The 11941-nt window shown below is 22.7% G+C and overlaps 2 protein-coding genes across 2 annotated transcripts; one reads left to right on the plus strand and one right to left on the minus strand.

The window, feature by feature from the left end:
• Positions 1–809: 809 nt before the first annotated feature.
• PCHAS_1318200 (conserved Plasmodium protein, unknown function) lies at positions 810–4595 on the minus strand (the record flags this gene model as incomplete). The annotated part of the gene is made up of 1 exon (XM_736028.2): positions 810–4595. The coding sequence occupies one exon, from the start codon at positions 4593–4595 to the stop codon at positions 810–812; it is 3786 nt and encodes a 1261-aa protein (XP_741121.2).
• A 3909-nt stretch (positions 4596–8504) lies between these two features.
• On the plus strand, positions 8505–10624 carry PCHAS_1318300 (E3 SUMO-protein ligase NSE2, putative; the record flags this gene model as incomplete). The annotated part of the gene is made up of 12 exons (XM_051321024.1): positions 8505–8534; positions 8672–8713; positions 8820–8955; positions 9083–9088; positions 9232–9297; positions 9438–9478; positions 9602–9726; positions 9889–9951; positions 10045–10079; positions 10170–10233; positions 10403–10467; positions 10593–10624. 12 exons carry the CDS (start codon positions 8505–8507, stop codon positions 10622–10624), a joined length of 705 nt encoding a protein of 234 aa, XP_051176974.1.
• Positions 10625–11941: the final 1317 nt, after the last annotated feature.

Here is an 11941-nt window from a genome sequence, read left to right on the forward strand (position 1 = left end):
ATAAATTCATTTCGATTCATATAATAAGATACATAACGCATTGTTTTACATCAAACACATATATATATGTGCTACATGTATGCATATTAAAACTAAAAACTTTTAAAATTGAACAAAACATAATTCCAATATTTTAATGTATTACTTATCCAATGTGGTACGTACATGATTGTAATTTAAATTTTTCTACAAATTTCCAACTCTCTTATTGGGGGGTACTTTTATGGGCATTATTGCAACACAATTTTAAGAGGTTATCGTAAATTGGTATATCGCACATTCTTATAAAATGAAAACATATGAAATTATCTCTATATTCTATAAGTACGTGGTGATATGTTCTACATAATCGTGCATGTTATCAGCATTCATAACTAAAGGTATAAAAAGAAACGGGGTAACGATATTGTATATTTTTATCATTCCTCGTTTCTTTGAATTTTATGCTATATTTTATAAAGCATCGCATTACAATACATATATGTATTGATATGCTGCTGCTTGCTTTAAAGGGAAAGTGAATATTGCCGCTCGCAATTTTTTAAATTTATTGAGTTAAATTTATAATCAAATTGCCTATTTAAAGTTTACAAAACAAGTAAAAACAAGTGCATGAATTATAAGGTGAAGAAAAACAAAACGCAAAAAAAAAAAACAAATAATAAATAAATGAATAAAAATATATAGAACATAATATTGAATTAGCAAATATATTGATAAATAAAATAACAATTGAATTAATACACAAGCTAACAAATAAAGAAGAAATATATATGAATATTGAAGTAACTTCTAATAACTTCATAAATTTAGCTATTGGTATTATAGCATAACTCATTTGAGGGCATAGATAGGGAGCAATCAGGAATCCTAAAATTTTTTTCTAAAGTAAAAATTTGATTGTTTATCATTTGTGTACATTCATCAAAAAATTTTTGTTTAATTTTTGATACCATTTTTAAACAATTTAACATTTCCTTCTGTGATTTATTCTCTTTCATTTGCATGAGTTTATTATCTCTAAAGTTAAGCGTTTCTGTTAACAAGGATTGTAAATTTTTTTTATAATAATATTGCTCCATATTCAAATTATTCATATTATTATTACAACAACTATTTGAATCACATATATTTTCTGAATTGGTATTACAAATATGTGTCAAATTACAAGATTCATTATTATCATTAACAGACATTGTATTACTCATTCCGTTGTTTAATAAACATTGGTTTTCATTATTTTCTTTCGTTGTATTATTATCAAAAATATTTGTTTTTTCATTAATTTTTTTATCCAAAGGGTTGTTTTTATATTCTAGATCATCACATGTAATTGTAGTTTCAGCATTGTTTAGTTTACTCATTTCATCCATACTTTCCTGATTAATTGTTCCTTCAAAACATTCAAATAAATTATCGTTATTTTTGTTATCATTATTATGATCATTATTGCTTTTCTTATATTGTTCATTTATGTTATTCACACCATTATCATGCATATTGCAATAGGTTCCCATTTCATCAGATTCCATATCTTTATTATGTTCCACAATACTATTCCCTGTTGAGTAATTGTTAATATCAGTATGACTAGAGATATTTATATTGGTACTATTATTTGGTGACATACAAAACATATCTGTTTTCCCCATTACTTCATTTTTGCTCATCATAAGATTATCATTACTTACGTCACTTACACAATTTGGGCATGCATAATTACATTCATGGTTTTTATGAAAATTCATATTATCATCTTTATTTATTAATCGGTGTTGATCTATTTGTAACCCATTATTATATGGCTTATTAATTTGATTGTAACTATTACTATGACCTTTATTTATATTGTTCATTTTTCTGAACAATTCAGTGTAACGGTCTAGCAATAATTGATCCTTTTCCTCCATGGGTTCATTTTCGTCGACATATTTTGATGTTCTATTTATAATGTCCTCACATATTTCTCCATTTTTGTATAACTTATTAAGAATAATTTTTTCTCTCCTTCCTATTTTGCTTCTATCAATAATATTGTTATGCTTATACAATTTAGTAGATACATAATTTTTATATAAACTTTTTTCAGATGTATTATGATATCTTCCATCCGAATAAAGAGAATAAAATATATTTTCATTCTTTAATGTATTTTTTATAAATTCATTTAATTGATTACATATAAAATCGACATTTTTATTAAAATATAATTTATTTATATTGTAATCGTTTGAAGGTTCTTCTTTTTCATTATTATGCGCATCATCTTTGATATTATTTGTTTCTTGATATGTCCTTTCATTATCATTTTCACATATTTTGCCACTATCGTCATTTACTTTTAAATCATTGGTATTCGCTTTAATGTGCTCCAAACATCCATTAGTTTGGTTTTCCTCTTCTTCATTTAATTGGGAATTGCCCAATCTGTTCTTAACTGATTCAGGATTATCTTGAGAATCATTTTCATCTTTTATAACAGTTTTGTAATTATCATCTTTATTCTCACTCTCAGATTGTTTGTTTCCATTGCTATCGGTATTATTATGCAATTCTTGCAATGAATTTTGTTTTTTTGTAATATAATAATCACAATAAATTTTATATTCTAATTGATTCAACTTACTTAATATTTCATTATTATTATTTAGGATATCTACAATTTTTTTCATAGCATAAATAGTGTAATCAACATTATGAATATTAAAATTTTCTGTAGAATATTCCTCTTTTAGGGACTTAGTTAACTTAATTTGTACATTACCTAAAAAGGATAGCATACTATTATAATCTATATCATCAAAATTATTTACTTTTTTTAAAAAATTAATAAATTCTTCATTAAAATTAAAAACTGTGTTAATACTATTAACATTGTTCATAAATTCTTCCTTAATTTGATAGGGTTCATTTACGAATGGTTTGTTATTATTTATTTTAAATTCCTTGATTTTATTATTAGCATACATATTTTTTTCAATGGTTCTTGAAATATTAGATGCATTATGAATGGTATAATTATTGTCATTAACTGAATTATTATAAAATGAAACATATTTTGACATCTTATTTCTAGGATGTTTATTTCCATCGATACTTCTATCTTTATGTTTTCTTTTTGTATATTTTCTTTTTTTCAAAAAATTATTATCATTTTGATTATAAACATTATCGTTATTTTCTCTTTGAAAGTTTAGGCCATTTGATTGGCCATTATAATCGACCAATACGGTACTATTGTTATTATAGTTAGAGGAATATGGTAACGCTTCGGTACTTTCATTCTTAAGATCACCAATTCCCATATTATTAATTTGGAGCCCACCCATAGGATTGGTACTAGTATCAATGATTCCCTCATGTTTATACTCCATACCATTTTGTTTTATATTTAAACCTGTCACCGAATTTAATGTATTATTTACGTTTTTCTTTTTCCTTCCCCTCTTTTTTTTTTCAACAATTGGAAGAGGATTAACTTGGCCATTTAAAGGATTACCATTGTTCAAATTATCGTCTAGCTTCATAGGAACACCAAGATTGGTATTGTTAACAAAATTATTATTATTCATTATATTTTCATTTCTTATTTTTTTTTTTCGACCTCTACGCTTTACTTCGACTACGGGATTAGCATTAGGAGGATTGTTTGTATTCATAACATCATTAGGTACCATATTTTCATGAAAAAACATGGGATTTTCCTGTTTATTATTATCCATTAAATAATAATTATAATTAATATTATCCGTTTGCATTCCATTATATAAATTATTATTTATAAACTCGTTTGCATATACATTTTGATAATCACTTAACCCTGATTCAGGAGGTGGAATCATACCATCCTTCCCCATAATATCACAATAATAATATGGAGGTCTATCATACATATAATAATTATTCATATTATTTGGGTCATTATTATTGATGTTATTAACATCGGCATTTAAATTAAGCATGCTATGGCCATTATCGATATTTTGCATGCTTTCATAATGATTCATATTCGAATTAAAAAACATACTTTCATTTGTTTTTATATCATTTTCATAATGAATATTACTTTTTCGACCTCTTCTTTTTTTACCTACTTCTTGCTCTATAAATGAGTGATATTTAGAATTTTTTACACTCACTCTTTTCGTAAGTTGAAGGTTTAAATCGTTAGTATTTGGAACTACTTCCCCTCGTTTTTTTCTTCCTCGTTTTTTTGGAGCTGGTTTTACAACATTATTTAATACATTTTGCCCCTCTGTACAATTATTTATTTCTTTATCATTATTTTTATCCGGGTTTATGTTTTCATTTATATTATTTATTTCATTCGGTTCATTGTCAGTTTTATTATTAATTACGTTTTCATTAGTTGAACAAATGTTATTACCATTCGGCAAGTTATCATTACTATTATTCTGATTATTAAAATTATTTACGTGCGAATTTTCGACATTTTCCTTGCATTCAGTCACATTTAAATTGCTATCCTTTTCATTTATAGTATCTGATATGTCATTCTCTACATTATCTTTAGTATTAGTGGCATTATCGTTTTCATTTTCATTGGCATTTCTCAATATTTTTTTAAAAAACATTTTACTATTATAATATTTCGTGCTTTTGGTCTATTTCATATGTTACCTAAGAAGACATTTGTTTCTTCTTCAAATTTGTATATATAAAAAAGCGGGAATATAATATAACCATTATTTTCATAAGAAAATATATACTCAAATTTAATTATAAATATATCTATGTATGTATTTACATGTATACTAACAATTTAAAAACATTTATATCTCTATATTAATATGTGCATGTATAATGAACAAAAAAAAACAATTACAAAATTTGAAACATACGTTATAAATAAAATATATTCTATTATATTGTTTCAATCAAATAAATATATACAACAATACAAATAACTTATCGTTCAAATTATATGCATTTTAATATAATTTTGCACAAATTAAATAATATGTTGTTATCTTACAATAAAATTAGTAAAAACAAAAAATGCAAAATAACAAAATTTTAAGTACTATGCGGAAAGAACAATATGCTTATATATACAACAAATATACATATATATATATATATTCGGTATTTTATATTCCCTTGAATAATACATAATTTGTATTGTTATTAATAAAAAATAGCATATCAATATAAAATTATTAATTATAATAAAGAAGCATTCTATGTTTATTATTAATTATATATATATAACATAATTATATAAAACAGCGGTACGCTACATATTATATATATATTATTCTACAAATGACGACTATTAACTCTTTAAAAATATTTAGGAATTCTATATATATGGTCTAAAAAATACGTGATTTTTTACTTTTTTTTAGGCAATTTTTAATATTACAATAAATGCTAACAAATATAATTGAGAAAAAATATGCAATAATTTATTATGTACTCCTAAAAAATATATATATTACGGACCTAATAATAATGGCATTATATTATATATGTTTTATATATATATATACTATTTAATATTAAATATGAATAAAAATTACTATACTAAATATAATATTATATAGGATTTATAATTTTTTACGTATAAATAAAGTAGAAAAAAATTATATATATTTTAATTACCTGCTTTTTTGCTATACGAACAAATCCTATAATTTCTTGAAACGTTTCTTCGTTGTTTTGCGCATATTAATTTTCTGTTATTGAAGTTTTTTTTTTTCTTCGGCATCATTATATTAAATAAATTGTATATTATTTAATATAAAAATTATTACTTAATTATATATTAAAAAATTATAAAAATTACCCTTTCGTTTATCTTTTCTATAAAAATTAATAAATTAAATTAACTAAAAATTTATAAAAATTCAATAAAGAGTGATAAAAATTATAAGAGCAAAAAATTTTTGTTCTATTGCTCTAAATAATATAATTTGTATTAAAAATCGCTATATTTTAATATAATATATAAATAATTCCTTAACGTGTTTAGGTAGTAAATCATTGACAACATTGTCAGTTATATATGATAGATCATAATAATATTAATCTTATAAATAAAAAAAAAATAGAAATGGAATTTAAAAGATTATAACCATGTGCGCATGATTAAACGAATATAAATATTTATATTAAATTTAAAAAATTATATAACACATATATCGATTACACTCCATACTTTCTTGTATAATCCATTATACACAACTTACAAATACATTGCCTAGTTATCCAATAAACAATTAATTATATTTTAAAATATGATTTTTTTACGATATATTGAGAACTCGTTTACACTAAGACAGCTTATTGGGGTGGGCGTAAATAATAAAAGAGGTTCTTATATACATATCAATACAATCCTCTACAATAGCAGTTTTTATACTCTTCTTATATTATTTAATAGATGTATATACCATAGGTTATAGGTATATGTCATAACTGTGTTTTAATATGTTCAAATAATATTATAGCTTTTTTAATTTGAGGAGGGATTTATGCATTCATTATAATATTAAATAATCACATGTGTGCATAACCCTGAGTGTTTATACATAAGAATATTTTATATAATAAGGAACTATTGTTTAAAAGATGTTGTGTTAATATTTGTAATTATATCTAACGGCGTAAAATATTAAAGCAAAATAATAAGTTTCAAAATTTAGTGATTTATATTTGATTCGCAATTGCATACATTTGAATAAATATGCACACGCAAAACAAATATTACGATAAATTCACATATGTATATATAAATCGTATTGAACACATCAGATGCATTATATATATGGTTTATTTCTCATGTTTTTATTGTGTATAAAAACATTCAACTAATTTATAAAAAAGTAGCCCTATTGTTTAAACTTTTATAAACGTGTATTTATATCCATTCACATGTGCATGCATATGTATGTGGGTAATTATCCCATTATTAGTACAGACATAAATAATAACATGCATGTTGTTCTTTAAATATTTTTATAAAAATATTATTTTTTTTAAATGTTATAACTTTACATAATAAAAGTAAAAATATACATTATGTATATATAAAAACAATTTGTTCATTTTAATTTATCCCCCTCGTTTGTTTTATAGTATAAAGTGGTAACCAATCTTTTACAACTATATTTTTTTAAGACCTTTAATGAAAAAAAAATTAAAGACACAAAAAAAGATAATTTTAAATCAATTAATGCTCCAATAATAATTTCCTAAAATCGGTGAATATCAGTAAATAATTCTATATGATTTTAGAATTGATCTTATCTTACACATCCGGGGGATCCCAAACCAGTTTTTTTTCACTTTGACATATTATTAATAAAATTTTTATAAAAATATATTGTAATATAAAAAACCATATAATAATGCAATAAGAAATATGCTTCAAAGAATGAGTTAAGTTAAAAGATAAAAACCAATTTTTTCTCTTGTGTAAGACAAAAAAAATTATATGTCATTTCACTCTTTAAGCTTTTGAATATGTATGGTACTATTTAAATATCAATAAAATAAAAAATGATGATAATATTTATAATTTTCTGTAACATCTTTGACTAATTTATTGCCATATATGTATATAAATCGTTCTTTTCTTGTTATTGTGTAATTAAGACTTTATGAATTAAATATAATATAATCAAATATTCGAAAAAAATTTATAGTAATCATATTTAAAGAATAAAAATAAAAATATATAATTAATAAGATTATGGGTAAAAAGGAAAATATAATAAAAAAATACGTTCAGGGAGCTACATATAATTATATTTCCATGCGCTTTGTTATAGTATAAAACGATATATTCTTTATAGTTGTATATGGTGTAAATAAAACTATACCAAATTTTATTTTAAGGGGAAACAAACACATATATTGATATATATAATAAAAATGAAACTTTTTGTGAAAAATCTTTTAATTTGTTCTTTAATCGTAGCATGGAATTATATGCTGTTTAACTATGGTCTTTTATAAATTTATATGAATATATTACACAAAGCATATGCCAAGTTCAAATAGTTACAATAAATGTGCATTTTTATCCTAAATTAAGTATACAAATATTTCGTCTACTTAGTTAAAATATGTATATATACATGATATATATAAAATAAAAATATACACTATTTATTCAGAATAGCATAATTCTTATAATTTTTTTCATTTGTAATATGTTTATGTAAGCTTTAAAATATAATATATTTTGTGTAATATTATCAAAAATAAATTATCTTTCATTCTGTACAAGTTAATTTTATTGTAATGAATATCAAAAAAAAAACGAACTATATTAACACATGCACACATGCTCGAATATAAACATATTTTCAAACTACATAATAATTCTTATTTTAATATTATTAATGCTTTAAAGTATATTATTAGCTAATAAAAAATGCTTATATGAATCTTAAATTAAACTAAGCATTCATAATTTCAATAAAACTTGTATTAATGCAAAATTTATAATAAAATTTGATAACAATATAGACGTAATGCATTATCAAGATGATTCCTCTAATAGTGTAAGCCCTCCTTAAAATAACAATAATATAGCCTTTATAAAGAATACGATCCAAATAGTTTTATTTTTAAATATAATAGGTGTATGCTACCATATCATTAAATTTCAAACTACAATATATGCATTATACGTTCTTAGGCAGATGAAAGTGAAAATGCCACGCCAATATACAATACGGAAGTATACGAAAAAAAAGACGAGATAAAAATAGTACATTTGTTTTATATTTTAAAATCATTACAACATTTAAATTACTTTTATGTTACGTTTTTGCCTTTTATTATAGAACCCATGCTTTAATGAGTATTGGGATGATTTAGAAAGCCGTGAAGAAGAATATACACCGCCTAATGATATAATAAAATATCACAATCAATTACAAAAAAGTTTATACAACATTTTGTTTTCCATTAAGTACTTCCGTATGTTTACAGAAACATTTCATTAAAATCAAATGAAAATCTTGATGTGCTTTTTTGAATGCCATAAATTTATATTATTATGTCATTTCAATATTATATTCCATATATTTTTAACAATTTTTTACAGGATCAGGTACTAAGTTTCAAAATATACTTAAGTATAAGTTCTTTTATGAAGCAAATATTATTCTAATTACAAAATTGTTACTATTCCCTTTTCATCATTTATAAGCATTATGATATCATAATTTCATTGATTTTTTTACAAAATATCAGATGATCTAAATGTTGATTCAAATTATTTAAAACTAGTAAATAAGTATGTAAAGCTAAAATTACAAGGTTAGCAAAAGAATGTTAATTTTTATTCTTAAAATAACTCATGCATATCTTATTTTTACATTTTCCCCTTTAAATAATCGATTTAATATATCAATGGACCCACAAATATATATGCATGCTTTTATTAATGCTAACCTTAGGCAATCAGACAGACGAAAAAGATGTTTCTCGACTAGCAAGGGTACTCATTTAAAAATATTACACAAAGAATATTTATATGCGAACACAACCGTTGTATGTTTTCAAATACGGATATAAATTCATATACATTCTTTATTTTATTTATGTATTTAAAAACGTTTAGTTCCATTTAAAAAGCCAAAAAGATGATGATGACGAAGATGAATTAGTAGTCGATGAAGAAATAGGCGCATTTCCTACCAAATGCCCAATATCACAAATGCCCTTTGAAAATCCTGTTACACAAAGGTAACCTGTTTATCTTTATTATTATATGTACATAAGTTTTATCCATATTGATATGCACACATATATAAAATCCTTCAACTAAAATGCATTATTTATGTTAAATAATTTCCAAAATATATGATATGTATAAACATTTTTTTAACACCTTTTAAAATATTTCAGATTTAGCAAAAATAGAAAGGCGTGTGTGCACACCTTTGAGAATTCCTTTATCCTGAAATTAATGTAATAATAAAAGAATCTTTAAAACATTATAAAATAAAAACAATTTAATCCGATTACATTTTCCATTTTCGTATTTTTATATATTATATTTAGACAAAATAAAGATACAATAGAATGCCCATTAGCCGGTAGCAATAATTAATTTATAGTATATTCCTTTTATTTTTTTATTTGTCATATTTATAAAACATATATCCATGAGTACATATATTTTACAGCTTGTAAAAAAAAAGTCTACAAAAATAGTTTGCACCCCGACTATGAATTTCTTCATCACTCAAGGTTATATGCATGCCCATACCACGATAAAATATCTTTGACTTGTTTATTTTCATTTATACTTATGATATTTATCAACTGAGTTTGAAATTCTATATTTTATAAATCATAATATAGAGAGTGATTTTCATATTTTAATATATATATAACATGTGCATGAATTTTAATGTAGGTTTATGAAGTTTAGAGATTATGCCACAGAAGGAAGAGAATATTTCGTAAAACTTCGGAGTGATGGTTTACCAAAAAAAATTTATGAAAATACATTATTTATTATGAAACACTTTAATAACTCATTTGTTATGTGCTTATATAAGATTAGTGATAGCTCATACATTTTTTTATTTCTTTCGTTTTTTTAGAGGATAAAAGTTTCAATTTCGTGGAAGAATAAAACAATAAATTTTTTCTTTAAAAGCAAATTATTTTTTCTCCTTTCCTTTTTGAAATTATATTATTGCTTTTTTTTTATTTTAAGTATTGTGCGAATACAATTTTTATATGATATATATGCATGTGTCCATTTTATGGTCTAAGACTATTCATTTGTTTTTTAAAAATTGTTTATTATTAACTTTTTTCTATATACTTAACTTTTCCCATAACAAATCAATGTTTAGTATCCTAAATATAGCAAACGCATAATGTTTTATTTCGATACATCTCTAATATGGTTAACTATATTCACAATAAATGGAGAATAGTACAAACTGCTATAAAAAAGTAGCACCGAAAATTTTAACTAATTTTTGATTTATAAAAAAAAGAAGACGTAAAAAAAACGTATAAAATAATAAAATTACAAAATTTTTGCAGATTACATGACCTTCTTAATTGGGATTTATTTTGTGAAGTCTTTATTTTTTAAATAGCAACATAGTATTTGTTGTTTTATTTATCTCGGCTCTTCATAGGCAAACAAATAATTATAAATTTTGTGAATATACATACAATTATAATAATCCTTCTTAAAACAACTTCGTTAAATGCATTGTATAATGCAAATAAAATGTTTCATGTTTAAATTATTAGTATCCTACAAGTGTCATCTTTATACTTTTTTATTTTATTGCTATTATCTTTTTTATAAAATATTCGTATGCTAATATTCATTGCATATATTTTTTTGCGCTATCATTCCAAATGCAAATAATTAAAAGTATAGCATATATGAGCATATATTTATAAACTTTTTACTATACCCTGAAATATATCCATATAGATATATAAATTTATATTATATACAGTTAGCAAAAAAGTAACTAAATAAATGTTTGGGCAATAAACAAGCAAATCATATAATCTATTACACAATGAAATTGCAACCCTTATCAAAACAATATGTGTAAAATGTACGGATGAATAAAAATTCATTGATATATATTACTACCTCATTGATAAAATGCAAAGGATGATATAATCAAGCATATAAATTTCCAGAGCGTATTTTGATGAAAGTTTAAATTACATATGAATAGTTAAAAAATAATAACAATATAAATAAAACCATATATACATTACGAAATAAATTTCTTCATAAGTACATATATTTGAAAATGCATAAATTGGAATATAAGCTATAATCATGTAAACAATAAATGATATTATTATCAAAATTATTATTACTTCGTGTGTTATGAGCTTCAATGAGTAATTGGAACATAGGATATTATAATAATTATTATTATCCATCCCTTATATATATTTGTAT

Source organism: Plasmodium chabaudi (assembly GCF_900002335.3).
Source record: "Plasmodium chabaudi chabaudi strain AS genome assembly, chromosome: 13".
NCBI lineage: Eukaryota > Apicomplexa > Aconoidasida > Haemosporida > Plasmodiidae > Plasmodium > Plasmodium chabaudi.